We start from the raw sequence: 18,735 nt of genomic DNA, 5'->3' as shown, positions 1-18,735 counted from the left end.
TGATGCTATGGCGCGGATTTCGCGCGAATTTAAAAAACTTAAAAATCCACATTTGTGAAATATTTGTTCGAATAATAAAAGTTCTTTGCAAATTTTTTAAGCTTGTGAGTTTCATGAAACCCTAAAAAGTTGAAGATGGGCGATCGTTTCAGCAATTGGTCGAGCTGGACAAATTGGTGAATTTTCACCTTGATAAAGCCAAAATCTACTAGAAGGCGGTTCTAGTAAATGTTTTCTTTAGTGGACAAAATTTGGATTTTATGCTCTTCGATTTCGAGTGGTACAAATTTCTATTTCAACAGGAATTACAAAAACGTTTCGATATATGTGATTGCGTTTCCCTATTCCAATGCAGAAATAGAAAGAATATTTTCGCACTCAAAGATATTGATGTCTGATGGAAGATATCGTCTCAGTGAAAACACATTCAATAATGCAAATAACGTAATAAATGGAATGCTATTCTTCAATAATATGGTTACCAATTTTGTGTAGGATCGCATTCTTAAAGCAAAATTTGCATGACAGGCTTACGAAGCGAAGTTGGACAAGAAACGAAACGAAGAAGTTCTGAGATTCCATCCGTGGTGATAGGAAACTGTTCTAATTGTTTGTTAGTTCCTCTATCCAACATTTTCAATTGTTCTATGCGTTCTGGAATTTTTCCTGAAATATGGAAGAAATCCTATGTGAACAAGGGTATAGTATCCAACTACCGTGTAATAGCTGCTTTGTGCGCTGTATCGAAGCTGTTTGAAATTATAGTTCTGGATTTTATAACACATAGTTGCTCTGACTACATCTCTTAGACTCAGCATGGATTCATGCCAAAGCCTTCAACTTCCCCAAATTTAATAACCTACACTTCCATAATCATACGTTCTTTACAAGCACGTTTACAAGTAGATTCTAACAGATCGGCTGAAAAGTTCGTATCGTTTCTATGAGAGGGCGCCACTAGAATTAAATCCATACCATTTTCAGTTAGTACCAACCTTCAAAAGATACGTGTATAAATTTGACAGCTGTCTGATTATTAGTTTGTGAGATATTGCATTTTGAGTGAAGCTACTTTTGTTATTGTGAAAAAAATGGAAAAAAAGGAATTTCGTGTGTTGATGAAACACTACCTTTTGATGAAAAAAAGTGCCGCCGATACCAAAAAAAGGCTTGATGAGTGTTATCCAGACTCTGCACCGGACGAAGCAACAATTCGTAAGTGGTTTGCGAAATTTCGTACTGGTCATATGAGCACCGAAGACGATGAACGCAGTGGACGTCCAAAAGAGGCTGTTACCGATGAAAACGTGAAAAAAATCCACAAAATGATTTTCAATGACCGTAAAGTAAAGAGATAGCTGACACCCTAAAGATATCAAAGGAACGTGTTGGACATATTATTCACGAATATTTGGATATGAGAAAGCTTTGTGCAAAATGGGTGCCGCGTGAGCTCACAATCGATCAAAAACAACAACGAATTGATGATTCTGAGCAGTGTTTGGAGCTGTTATATCGAAATAAAACCGATTTTTTTCGTCAATATATAACAATGGACGAAACATGGCTCCATCACTTCACTCCGGAGTCCAATCGACAGTCAGCTGAGTGTACTGCACTTGATGAACCGAACCCAAAGCGTGGAAAGACTCAACAATCGGCCGGTAAGGTTATGGCGTCTGTATTTTGGGATTCGCATGGTATAATTTTCATCGACTACCTAGAAAAGGGAAAAACCATCAACAGTGACTATTATATAGCGTTATTAGAGCGTTTGAAGGACGAAATTTCGAAAAAAAACGGCCTCATTTGAAGAAGAAAAAAGTTTTGTTTCATCAAGACAATGTACCGTGTCACAAGTCGATGAAAACCATGCTGAAATTGAACGAATTGGGCTTCGAATTGCTCCCTCATCCACCGTATTATCCAGATTTGGCCCCCAGTGATTTTTTCCTGTTCTCAGACCTCAAGAGAATGCTCGCTGTTAAAAAATTTAGAAGCAATGAAGAGGTAATCGCTGAAACTGAGGCCTATTTTGAGGCAAAGGACAAATCGTACTACAAAAATGGTATCGAAAAGTTGGAAGATCGCTATAATCGCTGTATCGCCTCTGATGGCAATTATGTTGAATAATAAAAACGAATTTTGGCAAAAAAATGTGTGTTTCTATTTACTAATTTACTAATTTATTTACTAATATACATAATCAACAGACAAAATATGGTCCTAATGATTATTTCTAAGTATATTTAAAAAACTAGTTTTAATTCGACTGCGCGGGACATGGAAATCGAAACCCGTCGAAACAGCATTGAAAGAACGATGCAATCCAATGATGGCGCCATTGATTCCATAATTAGTGCGGCGTAAAGGCATTCTGAGGAGGTTGTTGTTGCGAAGAGCTCGTGCGCGAACATTTATGTTTATTTGACAAAGAAGTGCTGAACAATCGACATTGTTCAACAAAACATCGGCGATTAGCAATGCACGGGACAGATCACGTCGCACCTTCAGTGTATCGAGTCCGATAAGCAGTCCGCGGCTTTCATAACTCGGCAACTGATGAGGATTATTCCATGGTAACTGGCGAAGAGCGAAACGAACAAATCTGCGCTGTATTGATTCGATTCTGATATTCCCATTATGGTAAAGCGGGTTCCATACCGCCGAACAGTATTCGAGCGTTGAACGTACAAGCGAGCAGTAGAGAGACTTCAAACAGTAGATATCTGTGAAGTGCTTAGCAGTTCTCATTACAAATCCCAGGCAACGTGAAGCTTTTGCAACAATGTACGAGATATGTTGCTTGTAGTTCAGTTGTTCGTCAAGAAAAACCCCAAGATCCTTGGCACATGTGACTCTATCTATCGTAGATCCTCGGAGACAATAGTCGAAACGTATAGGTGTTCTTTTCCGTGTGAACGTGATGATCGAGCATTTACTGATATTTAATGTCATTCGATTAATCTCGCACCACTCCGAAAAAATTTCTAGTTGACTCTGGAGAGAAATGGCATCCTCAGTTGTCTTAATAATTTTGAATAACTCAAGGTCGTCGGCAAATGATAATCGTGGGACACTCAGTAAAAAGTTCACGTCATTGAAGTACAGGAGGAAAATCAGTGGTCCGAGATGACTGCCTTGTGGAATGCCAGAAAAAGCAAAAAAATCATTAGATAGATTATCACCGATCTTAACCGCCAACCGTCGATTGCAGAGGTACGATTCAGTCCACTGAAGAATACAGGAACCGAAACCAAGTCGGTCCAGTTTGGCGATAGTAATAGCGTGATTTATTTTGTCAAAAGCAGCGGAGAGGTCCGTATATAAAACATCTGTTTGAAAACCGTTTGACATAGCATCTGTTATAAACGTCGTAAAGCTTAATAGATTAGTAGCAGTTGAGCGTTTCGGCATGAATCCGTGCTGAGTTTCTACGATATACTGCTTGCAGTGATTGAAAATGGGTTCCAGAACAACCAGTTCGAACAGCTTAGGAATTGCACTAAGTAAGGTAATGCCGCGATAGTTGTCGATATTCTTCCTGTCTCCTTTTTTGTGCACTGGGAACATATAAGAAGATTTCCAAACAACAGGAAATACTCCAGTCGTGAGTGACTGTTGAAACAGTTGACATAAGGGTGTTGCAATACCGCTGGAACATTTCTTCAAGACGACAGCGGGGATGCCATCGGGTCCAGGAGAATATGAAGACTTCATTTTAACGATAGCCTTTTGGACAGAGCTAATATCAACATTGATGAAATTCAACGATTGACTCAAAACAGGAACGTTCCGTGCTGCCTGGGAGATTTGATCCGTTGATAAAAAATCTCTAGAAAAAACCCCAGAGAATTTCTTCATAAACATGTCGCAGATTTCTTGCAAGCTAGAAGTCGGTTGATCGTTGTAGTACATAGACGAAGGAAGATCTGGCTCTTTCCTTTGCTCATTAACGTGCTTCCAGAACGACTTAGGGTTAGATTTTAATTTCCTCTGCACACTTCGCAAATAGTTGGCATAACATCGTTTGGCTGTTTTTTTATAAACTTTATTTATTTCCAAATAGTTTTGCCTAAGCAAAAAACCACCTTTCTTGGAATATTTCCTTAGAGCTGTTCTTTTCAAACTTTTTAATTTTCGTAACTCAGCGGATTGCCACGGTGCTTGTTTGGAAAGCTGGCTGATTTGCTTTGGCACATATTGGTCAATTGCATAAATCAGAACGTTGGAAAAGGTTTGCGCTGCAAAATTTATATCATCATTGTCAAGAATTTCAGTCCAGTCCACGTTTGAAAGAAATGCAACAATACTGTTGTAGTCGGCTCTTTTAAAATTGTATCTGACGGTTTGAGGAACTTTACAGTTATCCAACGTTTGATTTGATTCAAGTACAATGTGCAGGGGAGGATGATATCTAACGGATTTCACTATAGGAATTGCTGCTTCGGAAATTCTGGGTGCAAAATCGGATTTACTTGAAAAGCAAAGATCGAGAATTCGGTTGTGCTCATTTTCGACGTGATTCACTTGACGCAATAGGTTAAGACTGTAACGGTCAAGCAGATGGACGATACCGGTGTGAAAAGAAGAATTCATTGGGTCAGCGAACATAAAGCCGTTGGAAGCAGGGTACCATTTCAGGCCGGGGAAGTTGAAATCACCAACAATTAGAATATCATCTGCCGGTTTCATGTGAACTGAAACTACTTTTTCTAGCGTCTGAATGTGCGAGTCAATCAGTGACAAATCACGTGTACGATCCGGTGGAAAATAAACCACACAAAGAAAAAAGGAACATGTGTTCAGGCAAATTTGAACCCATACCTGCTCGACACTGCTACCAGAAACGTTTGTTATAAGTTGCGCTTTTAAACGTCGGTGAATAGCCGCAAGCACGCCTCCACCGCTTTTCTTCGAACTGTTGCGGGAATCACGATCGCAACGGAACACATCATAGTTCGCACCAAATGCTTGCAAAGACAAAGTACTTTCACTCAACCAAGTCTCTGTCAAGGCGATGATATCGAAACATTCATCCGAACTTGACAACAGGTAGTCATCCAGACATGTATTCATACCACCGACGTTTTGGTAATACAATTGAATATGCGATGACCTTGCCAGAGTGAAAGAATTCGAGCTAGAAACGGGGAAGCAGTCAGTGCATGAATTGTCCACGTTGTTTGTATACTTGCCGACAGCGGCGGGTTGGAAGACCTCTTCGCCACTCGCGCACACAGGACCGGGACGACTGGTGAGCGCTGGCTGCATTGGCACGACTGTGGCGGGGTGCTCAGAGGCTATTAAACGATACGAACTTTTCAGCCGAACTGTTATATACACCGATTTTACTGCTGCGTTCGACAAAATTAATCATCACGATCTTCAAATTAAGTAGACTGGGATTAAACGGACCATTTTTAAATTGCCTTCGATCATATCTAATTGGTTATGAAATGATAGTGAAAATAGGAGACTGTACCGCCTCACCATTTGCTGTTACATCTGGAGTTCCTCAAGGAAGTCACCTTGGACCGTTTATAATTTTATTGTATATCAACGATCTAATTTTTCGATCCAGTGTATGAAGCCATCGCTCGCCGATGACTTTCATATTTCATATTTCAAAATGGGTTTAAATGCCACTCAATTCTCCGTCATCTCTTTAAGTAGCAAAAAGTCTGTATTCAAGTTCGACTATAATATTCCACAAACTGTTCTCGAACGAATCGTCTGTTAAGGACCTGGGTGTTCTTCTGGAATGCCAAGTTAAATTTTAAAGAGCAGATAGAGCTAAGATATTAGGATTTATTTTCCGCGTTATTAAAAAATTCTCTGATGTAGATTGCTTGTAAGCTCTGTATTGCGCATCAGTTCGCTCAACGCTCGAATAAGCTGCTGTTATCTGGTCACCTTATTACCAAAACGAAATCCAACGCATTGAAGCGATTCAACGCTAATTTCTCCGATTCGCTCTCCGACGTCTTCCATGGAGATATCCTTTAAACTTATCATGTTACCATGACCGCTGCAAACTGATTGGTCTCGAATTATTATCTGTCCGTCGCGATGTTTGTAAGGTTAGTTTTGTGGCAGACATACTTCAGTCACAGATCGATTGCTCCGAGCAATTGCAATTGTTACAATTTGACATTCGACGTCGTAATCTTCGATTCTATTTTTTTCTTCGAATTCCCTATGTTAGAACTTATTTTGGATATAACAAGCCCATTGCTAGCATGTGGAGCATATTTAACAAATGTTTCAATACTTTCGGCTTTCATTTATCACGTAATGTTATCAAGAAATCTTTTCTTATGTTACTGTCTCATTAGATTTAGCTACTATAGAAGCACTATATTTAAGGAAATGTATCATTTGAATGATTTTAATCTATTTATACAAAGGATGAGGAGGTTTTATGCCTGCTGGAGAACAAGTTTGACAGAAACTAACTCCATTGGACATTCAGAGTAAACTCTGACAACAGGAGAAGGCGCTATTATGATTGAAACTGAAAATAAAAAGAGTAAATCAGATCATCTTTATGTGGTCTACCTTGTAATTCTTCTTACTAAAAAGGAAATGCTTATCGAGCAAGAAAATGTTGAAGCAAAAAAAAGTCTTCGCTGAAATCTGAACTTTTTTCAAAATCGCAATTGTAAGCATTTTTATTTTTACTGTAACATTTTCCGTACATCAGAGAATATTAATTAACTAAGAACATCCATCTTTTTGGAGAATAAAAATGAAATCGTTTTCATGGAGTTTCTCAAAGTGTCGTGTTATATGCAGACTTATTTATTGTGTTTATATAAAAAAATTTATGCAGATTTTCAAATTATATTTAAGTGAGTTTTCAAGTTCTGCGCAAAGTATCACCTGCATTAAAATAGTGGTGTAATGCTTCGCTCAAATATCGCGCGTTTCAGTTTCCAACTTCGCGCGGATTTCGCGCGATTTAGTTTTTGGCTTCGCGCGGATTTCGCGCGTTTTTATTTTGAAATTTTTTGTAACAACCCTGTACTTCTGTATCTCCTGTCTGCAGTTCTGTAGTAATACTTTATGCGTCGTGTGTTTACAAACCGCGCTTGAACGCGGAGGCCCGGTTCAAAAGAGCCTAGAAGCTGATCCATCAATTGTAGGAATTCCGTGCTGATGTGATTAGCGATATTCAACAGTAATGTATTTTTGTGATCTTTCAAAATTATCCCGAAAAATAATGGGACGACATAACGGGAGTTTTTTTAGGAGGTTTGTTTTTTTTCAATGGGAATTACTCTATTGTCTGAAAATTGTTTTGACAGTGTAAAGTGACGTCTCTACTCAGTATTGTTTGGAAAATCATCATGACCTACAAATCATTAACCTACTCCAGAACAATGCTTCCAAATCGTGGAAAATTATTTTCAAAATTAGTATTCAATTTATAGATTAAATCAAGCTAGTGTCGAAGAAAACGATAATTTATCGATTTGTCGTCGTACGCCGTGGGTTGGATGGCATACAAAATTCAATTGGTGCAAGAATTGAAGTCACACAACCATCGTATGCGCCGTGAATTCAGTAATTGGTCGCTTAATCAATTGGGCATAGATCCGCTGTTTTTCCGTAAAATTCTCCTCAGTGTTGAGGCGCATTTTGGGTTGAATGGATACGTCAACCAGCAAAATTTCCGTATTTTGAATAAAGATAATCCGCACGCCGTTCAAGAATTACCTATGCATCTCGATAAATGTACTGTTTGGTGCGGTGTATGAGCTGGTGGAATCATCGGTTCTTATTTCTTTGAAAGTGAGGAAGGACGACGAGTTATCGAGTGAATGGAACTCGGAATTTTTGTTGCCAAATCTTCCAGATATGGATGTTGACGAAATGTGGTTTCAACAGGATGGTGCCACTTGTCATACTGCGACTGAAACAATCGAATTATTGAAAGATCGTTTCAACGACAACATTATTTCGAGAAAAGGAGCATCCGAACTGTTTATAGCCTAGAAATTTCCAGAGCGCATCGATTAGTCAGAGGTTGCCATCTTGGATTTCGAATTGACCACAAATTTCGGCAATTTCTACAAACAGTTGTAATCCACCCAGTTGTGTAGCGTCTCATAAACGCCAATATTATTGTGACACTTTTTGAAACACCTACTCTAGACTCGCAAATGGTACCAGTCCTAAGTTTGTTTGGGCATCAATTAACTAGACTTCTGCAGGTTTCCTACGTTTTGCCTTTCTCATACAGAAAGCTTATGCAATCACTGTGAAAACCGACTTTTTAACCGAGTTGAAAATCACGGTCTTTTGTAAAAGAAATTCAAATGGAAATAATTGTCGAAGAGATTCTACTGCTGAAAAATTTTTTCCGACCGTATACGTCGAACAACCCACAAACGTTTGCGGGAACACCTTTTCGAAGACTTGTTGTTTGACGTTCCTTTCAGAATGGAAAGCAGCAGTCACTTATTCACTCCGCGAGTCAAACTGCTTTTGTTTCATCAACCCACCGAATCTCAACCAGCGAAGTGACGTGATGTGTTTGCTCTTCTCCAAATTGAAATCATATTCTCGGTTAAAATTAGTCACGTTCTTTTCGGTATTCTGTTCATGAAGCTAGTGTTTTTTTCACATCTCACAAATGGTTACTTCAATCAATCGTGGAAGCGAAAACGAACTAAGCATCCATCTACCGATCGGTTCTCCCAAAAAAGTACATTCAAGAATCATTTGTTCTTTGTTTTGTCCACCGCTGAGAAGTGCTGTTTTAAAATTTGTTGAATGTCATGTACAACAATAGAAATTTGTTCCCAATTTGTTCAGTACGGGCACCGTTTCAAAATTTCCCTCCACATACTTGGATTCCAATTACAAGTTTTATACTCCTAAAGCCTGCTATCAAATTCTAACCGGAAATCGGAACCAGGATAGCTGGAATTAATTTGATAGGTCGTCAACTAACAATGACTAACGATTGGACTAGTTTCGAGCCCAGTTTAGAATTATTTTTAGGTTTTTTGCATCGAGAATCTAAGTTTATGAAAATGAGTCACGCAATACATCTGAGGAAAGTAAGTAATCCGAAATTGAAATATAAAAGCCATATACACTTGTCAACCTTTAATTTTCGAAACCGGACTTTGATATTCTAAAATTTTCTATGGCACCTTAACACCTTTTATTTGAATCCAAGTTTGTGAAAATCGGTTTAGCCATCTCCAAGAAAAAAGATTGCACAAAAATGTGCATACACACACACACAAATTTTGCCCACTCACCGAACTGATTCGAATAGTATATGATACTCGCACAGATCGGTTTTCACAGTGATTGTGTAATCTTTCATTCTGAATATTGATTATAGAGACAAATACTTTACATAAATTCCAATTGCTTCTCTATTCTTTGCGTCTCGTCTTCAAGTTGTCAGTGCAAAGCAGTTCAAATTGAACTGCTTGGTGCAAAAACTTAGACAGTTCTATTTGAACCGCTAAGCAGACGTAAAGTTGACGCTATTTGCGAAACACTTTTTTATATTGCGCCGAAGCGTCTTTTCTGAGGTCCCGAGGGAAACGAATAGGCGACTATACCTTTTTATGTGGTTTTCGGTCAAGATACAAGAATTCCGTGCAAATCACTTGTTACCAATGACAATCAGATAGCCACATGTTAATATTGCCAAAAAGCTGTTCACTACGGAACCACACCAAAGGACAACGGTGTTTCCTTCACACCAAGCAACCCCAGTGACACCTGTGACCAGTGTTGGTGATCGCCGAAAATTTGACAGAAGCTGCTATATTGCTATCTATATTGTATACAACATTTTCAATCCGGTAGAAGATGCTACAAGAACTCGAGTCTCTCAATGCATGAACCGTGAGAGAATTTTGCTACATTTCTTCGCTCCACTTCATACTCTGAGTATTTCACGCCCTTAAACAAAATTTACAGTCTGATAATGATCGTTGCTGTGTGGAATTTCCCAAGAGAGAATCGCAAGTTGACAATTATCGCAGAAAATCGAATCGATGATTCAACTTTATGATTCTCATACTAGGTTGCAATATTTCAAAACCCTTGTGTGGAGACTTCACAGACATTTTCATACACAACTTATACAAAGGTTATATGCACATAGTTAGAATAAGCGGCAATAAAAAAAATGATTCTATCGCAATTGTCAACTGTCTGTATAGAATCGGATCGCGAAACGAAAATAAGCGACCGTTTGTTACTTCAGAGAGGATCCCCATAGCAGCGTGCTAACCTTTGATTCTCAGAAATGTCATCGAGAGAAATTCGCTCTCGCACTGGTGTCGATTCTATGTTAAATGAGTCATGCCGGGTTTTTGTTGTTGCGATGATATCCGTCCGTATAGAGTTGTCAGTGAACGTTCTTTGATACAATAAAAGCCATCCTTGCCTGTGACAGCCACCAATAACAATGAAGCATCCCCTTCAACGAAACCATCAGTATCCCCTATAGAACAAAGTACACCAGCTACAGTTAACAACTTACCCTCCAACCAACCAGCAACTGCAATCAATGTACAACAAGGTGCATCTACAGCAACTAGAAACGAAAAGAAGACGGAAATCGACAACAATACCATCGATGCGCAATGGATGACGAGACGAACCACGAACCACAATCCTCGCAGGAGGAAAATGGAAGCTCCTCTTCTCCTAGAAAAAGGGTGACAATGAGATCCAACTCAAAAAAATCATTTATTTTAAAAATCGGCTCAATCGGCCACGTTAAGCTTGTACGCAAATAGGCCTGAATAAAAATATCTTTTAAATTTTGAACATTGATCTAATTGCCACTTATTATGTGCGCTTAGTGTAAACGCTGTACTACGCTTTTAAGAGTTTTAAAAAATGTGGACGGGTATAATATCACACTTTAAAAAAATAAATCATTCGGAAAACCATGCGTCCCCATCAAATTGTCATATCCGATAGAGACGCATGGTATTTAATCCTAAAATCATATGTCACATGCCTTAGAACTAAATACCATGCGTTTCCATCTACAACTTGAGTTCAGTCTTCTTGAAGACCCTCTTCACGATTGCCCAGTAAAATTCGATGGGTCGAAGCTGCGGGCAATTATGTGATGTGGATTGATATATTTTTCAACGAAATTTATACCCTTTTCCGCAAGCCAATTGAGAGTGGTTTTAGCATAGTGAGCCGACGCTAAATCCTACCAAAACAGTAGAGGTGTACTATGCTTCTTATATAAAGGCAGTAATCTCTTCTGGAGACACTCTGATCGATAGATTTCTGCATTTATAGTTCCGGTAATGTAAAACATGGTTGACTTCAAACCACAGGAACATATTGCTTGCCAAACCAGTACCTTTCGACCGAATTTCTCCGCTTGAATCGACCTGTCCGCATAGCTCACATCCCAACGACGACAGTAAAGTATTGTGAACCTGAAAGGGTTTTTGAGTCCTCCTTTGCATAAATTTCATCGTCCATCAAAACGCATGCATCCGGATACTGCACAAAACGCGAATACAATTTCCGGGCCCTTGTTGCTGCTCGCTTCTTCTGTTCTACACTTTGTTTCGAGATTTTCTGCTTCTTGTAGGCCTTCAGGTGAATTCGCCTCTTGATACGCTGGATCATTCCGACACTCGTTCCTGCTTTTTTGGCCAAATCACGTATTGACATTGATTTGTTCTTCATGATTGCAGATACCACTTTTTGTTCAGTTTCGGGTTGGAAGAACCGGAGTTTCGGCCTCTTCCTGGTAGCTCATCCAAAGAATAGTGTTCCCCAAACTTATTAATGATGGCATGATGAATTCCAAACCGCTTCGCCAATTTTCGCATAGTAATACCCTTCTCACTTAGCCATGTGTCCAGAACTTTATTTTTACTTGCTCTTCAATACGCGACATTTTGAAAACGCAGAATTTCAACCGCACAAACAAGTAAACAAACGAAAGCTGACAGCGAAACGCACAGCCATGTTGTGATCTGAGCATAAAAAAAACCATCACAAGTAAAAAACTCAAAACTCGACTCGATGAAATTCGACGGCCTTGGTTGATAAGTTTTGATTTTCACCCGTTTTTCATTGACCAATCTTTCGTTACGGGAAAGGTGAAATACGTATCACCTGCAGTACAGCCGAATCATTTAGGAAAATTCATTTCGATAACGTTCGAAAACGAATTCGTCACTCGTCTCAATATCTCCCACTAAATGAGTTTGGTTTCATTGAGTGCCCCTTTTTATTAAAACGTCTTCCATCAGCCTGAAAATGAGCCGTAGCGACTGCCTGGTGATGCTTATCTTTATCAACCACGAAAGTGATGAACTGGAAGATTGGGCTGGCGGACTTTGTAGGCAATTACAGCCAGCGGTCAGTCGGTTCTTCGGGGTGAAAGCGAACAGCAATAAACGAGAGAAACAGTTTTCGATCCGCGAGGGAGATTGGAATCAATCGACAATGCTAATGATGTTGTTCCGATTGGACCGCAATGGCATTCCGTGGCTCGAAAGAAAAAAATACGCCCAACTTGTTTTCGTGCGTTGTGCGGATTGATCGTGAAAAAATTTCTCCGCAAAGTTAGTTTGTTTTGCTTCGATTGATTGCAATAAATGCAATTGCAATTTATTGGGATACGGTTTTAGTCACCATTCTACACAGCTTATCGATGCGGTTTTGGTTTTGTAGCTTGCAGCACTAATTCTGTGTTTGTATAATTGAATCCGGACATAAAAATAACCTTGTTATACAGAAAATTTGTAGTGACTTATAACCAACGTGTTTCAATTTCTTCCGTACGTTATTGATCTAGAGATAAAACGTCAACACTGGCAAGGCCTACTAATGTTTGAATAAGCTTACAAATTCTGTATTCTGAAAGACCAGAGTGGCCAGATCTACATACTTTTTATATAATATAATAAACAAGTTTAACAAGCGCAAACTGGTCACTCTGTGGCAGACAGCACCGTACGAGAAGATGTCACATTTTTCACGCAAACATTTCACTCGGTAACGGTAACGCGTGCGTATTGCCGGTATTACTACACAAAATCCGATGCAATGGAATGCCACCGACTGCTGTCGGTCGTGTCGAGATGTTCCTTCGTTACGACCGCGGTAATCGTTCCCCCCCCCCAAAATTCCCATTTCCCAGAGAGCTGCTATAATTAGCCGTGTGCCCGACGGGCCCAAGTGTGCCATCTATCTTCGAAATCTAATAGACTTTTTTCTCCCCTCTCTATTCCGTTTGCAGATTTCGGAACTGTCAGGCCAGGATTGAAAACAGAACAGACAGAAAACTGTACAGCCGACTGGACGCCAGTTCGAATCGCGGGATGTGTTGGATCGGGTTGCTGTGATCGGCACTCCATTAATTTTCTGTCAGTGCTCCGTCGAACGCGCGAAGTGTGAAAAATGCGCTCGGAAAAACAACATCGACGCTGCAGTCTTGCCAGTTGAAATAGTTTCCAGGTTGTAGGGCTTGGTAGAAAAAAAAAGTGAGAAAAGGCAGAAGTATGTGACGAGTTAGACTAGATGATTTCAAATCACGCCCGAGGGCTTGGCTTAGGGATGTTGTTGAGTGAGCTTGAATCAAAAATAAACTCATTTCGATTAGTGGAACTGTGAGAAATCAAAACAAAAAATATTCGGTGGTGAAATTTGTTCAACAGAGAAACATATTTGCATTTTTCGTTGCATTCTGCCGGTTCAGATCGATCATTGGATCATTCGTCGGTGTGAGATGTGACTTCCACCAGAGGCACTAACAATGCACGACTTGTTCACAACGGTTCTATCAAAGCGCGATTTATCGCGGGCCGGTGAACTGTTTTCCGTGGCCGATGTTGAAATTGTCAACGATTTGGGTGAAGTGGTAAGTAGAAAATGTTACAATTTATCTGTTTTTGATTATTTGAAAATTTAGTAATTAAAAGTGTGTTTGCTTGTGTGTCAATTGAATAGAAAAGTAATGGACAATGTTGAAAGTTGTGATTCCCATCTCTCAGACGAATTAAATTTTCAAATAATATTGCTATATTTGCGATCGAATATGAAACATCTCATTCTCTCGTCGTTTTTGGAGTTAAACAGAAAACATGGAATATGACATGAAAGATACAATGAAACTGTTTTCATTCATGAAAATGATCGGCTGAAAGCAAAAATTGGATAAGTGCAACTTAGTTTGGAAAACCCGTTTAAGTATTTTTCAATGCAAAAACCGGATAAAAACATTGAGCGCAAAAACCGGACATGGACTTTGCAATGCACGAATCGTTTAAAAACATCATTTTGCGAGAACCGGGCAAAAACTTAACCGGTTCTTTCAAAACAAACGTATTTATCCGGTTTTTGCATTAAAAGTTTTTACAAACTGCCGCTGTGGGAACGCAGCATAGATCAAGTTGCCCATAACAAACAAGCAAACCATGCTTCGTCCACTGCGACTGTCGGTAAAAACTTTGAATGCAAAAACCGGATAAATACATTTGTTTTGGAAGAACCGGTTAAGTTTTTGTCCGGTTTTTGCACTCAAAGTTTTTCTGTCCGGTTCATGCAAAAAAATGTCTTTAAACGATTTTTGCATTGCAAAATCCAAGTCCGGTTTGTGGTTCATCCGGTTTGTGGTTTTATCCGGTTTGTGATTCAAAAATACTTAAACGGGTTTTCCAAACTAAGCTGCACTTATCCGACTTTTGCATTCAGTCGTTCAAATGAGATTACTTGTTGATTCCGTTCTGGAAATTTTCATGTCATACACCTCGCATAGGCAGACCCGTCGTCAAAAGTGTCGGTAAAATCACAAAGATTGATTGACAGGTTTGAATCATTTGCACTAAACTGTATTCAAAATGAAACTTGATGCTTGTATGCCACTAATGAACACAAAAAAGAGTTTTCGAGCAGTTTTTGAAGCAATTTTTGAGCAGTTATTTAAACAGTTTTAGAGTAATTTTCAATCAGTTATTCGGGCAGTTTGTAGCAGTTTTTCGAGAAGTTTTAGGAATAGTTTTTGGAGCAATTATTCGAGCAGGTTTTTCGAATAGTTTTTGGAGCAGTTTTCGGCAGTTTTGCGAGTAGTTCTTCAAACGGCTTTAGAGTTGTTTTTGAGCAGTTTTTCGAGCAGTTCTTGGAGCAGTTATTCGAATGGAATAACTGCTCGAAATCTGCTCCAAGAATTGCTCGAAAAACTGCTAAAAAACAACTCTAAAGCCGTTTGAAGAACTACTCGCAAAATTGACGAAAACAGCTCCAAAAACTATTCGAACCAGTTTTTGGAGCAGATATTCGAGCAGTTTTCGGCAGCTTATCGAGCAGTTATTTAAACAGTGCTGGAGTAGTTTTCGAGCAGTTTTTGGGGTAGTTTCCGAGCAGATATTCGAGCAGTCTTCGAACAGTATTTTTAAGCAGTTTTTGTAACAGTTTTCGAGCAGTTTTTTTTATAGTTTTAGGAGCAGTTATTAAACGGTTTTAGAGTAGTTTTTGAGCAGTTTTTCGAGCAGTTCTTGGAGCAGTTTTCGGCAGCTTATCGAGCAGTTATTTAAACAGTGCTGGAGTAGTTTTCGAGCAGTTTTTGGGGTAGTTTCCGAGCAGATATTCGAGCAGTCTTCGAACAGTATTTTTAAGCAGTTTTTGTAACAGTTTTCGAGCAGTTTTTTTTATAGTTTTAGGAGCAGTTATTAAACGGTTTTAGAGTAGTTTTTGAGCAGTTTTTCGAGCAGTTCTTGGAGCAGTTTTCGGCAGCTTATCGAGCAGTTATTTAAACAGTTTCGGAGTAGTTTTTGGAGTAGTTTTCGAGCAATTATTTGAGCAATCTTTGAACAGTATTTTCAAACAGTTTTTGTGGCGGTTTTAGAGCAGTTTTTAACAGTTTTAGGAGCAGTTTTCAGGCAGTTATTCGAGCAGTTCTAGGAATAGTTTTTGGAGTAGTTATTCGAGCAGGTTTTTCGAATAGTTTTTGAAGCAGTTATTTGAGCAGTTTACGGCAGCTTATCGAGCAGTTTTCAACAGCTTATCGAGCAGTTATTTAAACAGTTTTTGGGGTAGTTTCCGAGCAGTTTTCGACAAACATTTTAAAATAGTTTTTGTGAAAGTTTTCGAACAGTTTCTAACAGTTTTAGGAGCAGTTTTCAGGCAGTTATTCGAGCTGTTTTCGGAGCAGTTTTCGAGCACTTCTAGAGTGGTTTTCAAGCAATTTTCTTAGTAGTTTTCGAGCAGTTATCCGGACAGTTTTTGTCTCAATTTTTGAGTTTTTGGAGCAGCATCGAATAGTAATTCGAGCAGCTATCGGCAGTTTTTCGAGCAGTTATTTGAACAATTTTAGAGTAGTATGCAAGCAGTTATTCGGGTAGTTTTTGGGCAATTTTTCGAGCAGTTATTTAAACAGTTTTGGAGTAGTATTCTAGCAGTTTTTGGAGTAGTTTTCGAGCAGTTTTTATAGTAGTTTTCAAGCAGATTTTGTTGCAGTTTTTAAACAGTTTTAAGAGCAGTTTTCAGGCAGTTATTCGAGCAGTTTTTTGGTAGTCTTCAAGAAGTTTTTGGAGCAGTTTTCAAGCAATTCTTCCAGTTTTCAAGCAATTCTTCCAGTAGTTTTCGGCAGTTTTTCGAGCAGTTTTTTAAACAACTTTAGAGTAGTTGGCGTGCAGTTATTCGGCAATTTTTGTTGCAATTTTCGAGCTATTTTTGGAGCAGCTTTCGATAAGTTATTCGAGCAGTTTTCAAATCGTTCTTCGAGCAGTTTTTGGCAGTTTTTCTAGCAGTTATTGAAACAATTTTGAAGTAGTATGCAAGCAGTTATTCGGGCAGTTTTAGGCAGTTTTTAGAAGAGTTTTTGAGTAGTTTTTTTCGACCAATTTCGGGGTTGATTTTGGAGCAGTGATCGGCAGCTTATCGAGCAGTTATTTAAACTGTTTTGGAATAGTTTTCGAGCAGTTTTTATAGTAGTTTTCAAGCAGTTTTTGGAGTAGTTTTCGAGTAGTTATTCGAGTAGTTTTTTAACAGTATTTTTAAACAGTTTTTGTAGCAGTTTTCAGGCAGTTATTCGAGCAGTTTTTGGGGTAGTCTTCGAGCAGTTTTTGGAGCAGTTTTCGAGCAGTTATTCGAGCAGTTTTCGAGCAGTTTTCAAGCAATTCTTCGAGCAATTTTTTTATCAGTTTTTTCGCGCAGTTATTTAAACAACTTTTAAGTAGTTGGCGAGCAGTTATTCGGGCAGTTTTTCGAGCAGTCTGGAGTAGTTTTTGAAGCAGTTATTCGATCTGTTTTTGAGTAGTTTTTTCGTGCAATTTCTGGGTTGGTTTTCGAACAGTTATTTGAGCAGTTCTCGAGTGGTTTTGTCAAGCAGTTTTTGAGCAACTTTTTGAACAGTTTTCGGGCAGTTTTCAAGCAATTTTTGAGCAGTTATTTGAACAGTTTCAGAGTAGTTTTCGATCAGTTATTCGGGCAGTTTTCGAACAGTTTTCAAGCAATTCTTCGTGCAGTTTTCGGCAGTTTTTCGAGCAGTTATTTAAACAACTTTGGAGTAGTTGGCGAGCAGTTATTCGGGCAGTTTTTTTAGCAGTCTGTAGAGTAGTTTTTGAAGCAGTTATTCGAGCAGTTTTTGAGTAGTTTTTTCGTTCAATTTCTGGGTTGGTTTTCGAACAGTTATTTGAGCAGTTTTCAAGCGGTTTTTTCACGGAGTTTTTGAGCAGCTTTTGGAACAGTTTTCGTGCAGTTTTCAAGCAGTTTTTGGAGCAATTTTTGAGCAGTTATTTAAACAGTTTCAGAGTAGTTTTCGATCAGTTATTCGGGCAGTTTTTAAGCAGTTTTTGGAGTAGCTTTTAAAACAGTTATTTTAGCAGTTTCCTAGCAGTTCTTGCATCAGTTATTCGAGCAGCTTTCGGCAGTTTTTCGAATAGTCATTTAAACAGTTTTAGAGTAGTTTTTCTAGTAGTTCTTGGAGCAGTTTTCGAGCAGTTATTCGGGCAGTTTTCAAGTAGTTTTTGATCAATTTTGGAGTAGTTTTAGAGTAGTTTTAGAGTAGTTTTTCTAGCAGTTTTCGAGCAGATATTCGAGCAATTTTCAAGCAATTTTTGAAAAAATTTTTGAGCAGTTTTCTAATCAATTTTAGAGTAGTTTTTCGAGCATTTTTTGAGTAGTTAAACAGTTCTAGAGTTGGTTTTGAGCAGTTATACGAGCTGTTTTTAGCAGTTTTTCGAGCAGTTTCAGGAATAGTTTTTGAAGCAGTTATTCAATCAGGTTTTTCGAATAGCTTTCGGAGCAGTTATTCAAGCAGTTTCCGGCAGTTTATCAAGCAGTTATTTAAACGGTTTTAGAGTTGTTTTTGAGCAGTTATTCGAGCAGCTTTCGGCAGCTTATTGAGCAGTTATTTAAACACTTTTGGAGTAGTTTTCGAGCAGTTTTTGGAGTAGTTTTTGGAGTAGTTTTTGATTTGGAGTTATTCGAGCAGTTTTTGAACAGTATTTTCAAACAGTTTTTGTAGCAGTTTTTTAACAGCAGTTATTTGGGCAATTTTTGTTGCAATTTTCGAGCAGTTTTTTGAGCAGCTTTCGAGTAGTTATTCGAGCTTTTTTCCGAGCAAGTTTCAAGCAGTTTTTTGAGCAGTTTTCGGCAGTTTTTCGATCAGTTATTTAAATGACTTTGGGGTAGTTCGCGAGCAGTTTTTCGGGCAGTTTGTGAAGCAGTTATTCGATCAATTTTTTAGCAGCTATTTAAACAATTTTA

The 18,735-nt window shown here is 38.7% G+C and overlaps 1 protein-coding gene across 2 annotated transcripts in view; it reads left to right on the top strand.

Moving 5' to 3' along the window:
* The window catches only part of LOC131435523 (protein melted), a 32,617-nt gene that overhangs the window by 1,106 nt on the left and 12,776 nt on the right, over positions 1 to 18,735 (top strand). For both annotated transcript variants that reach the window (XM_058603515.1, XM_058603514.1), the window contains exon 2: positions 13,268 to 13,888. In XM_058603515.1, the coding sequence (XP_058459498.1) occupies positions 13,784 to 13,888 (105 nt within the window). In that variant the 5' untranslated portion in view covers positions 13,268 to 13,783. The remainder of the gene's footprint in view (positions 1 to 13,267; positions 13,889 to 18,735) is intronic.

This window comes from Malaya genurostris, chromosome 3, assembly GCF_030247185.1.
Source record: "Malaya genurostris strain Urasoe2022 chromosome 3, Malgen_1.1, whole genome shotgun sequence".
Classification (NCBI taxonomy): domain Eukaryota; kingdom Metazoa; phylum Arthropoda; class Insecta; order Diptera; family Culicidae; genus Malaya; species Malaya genurostris.
This window is presented reverse-complemented; position numbering and strand designations above follow the sequence as displayed.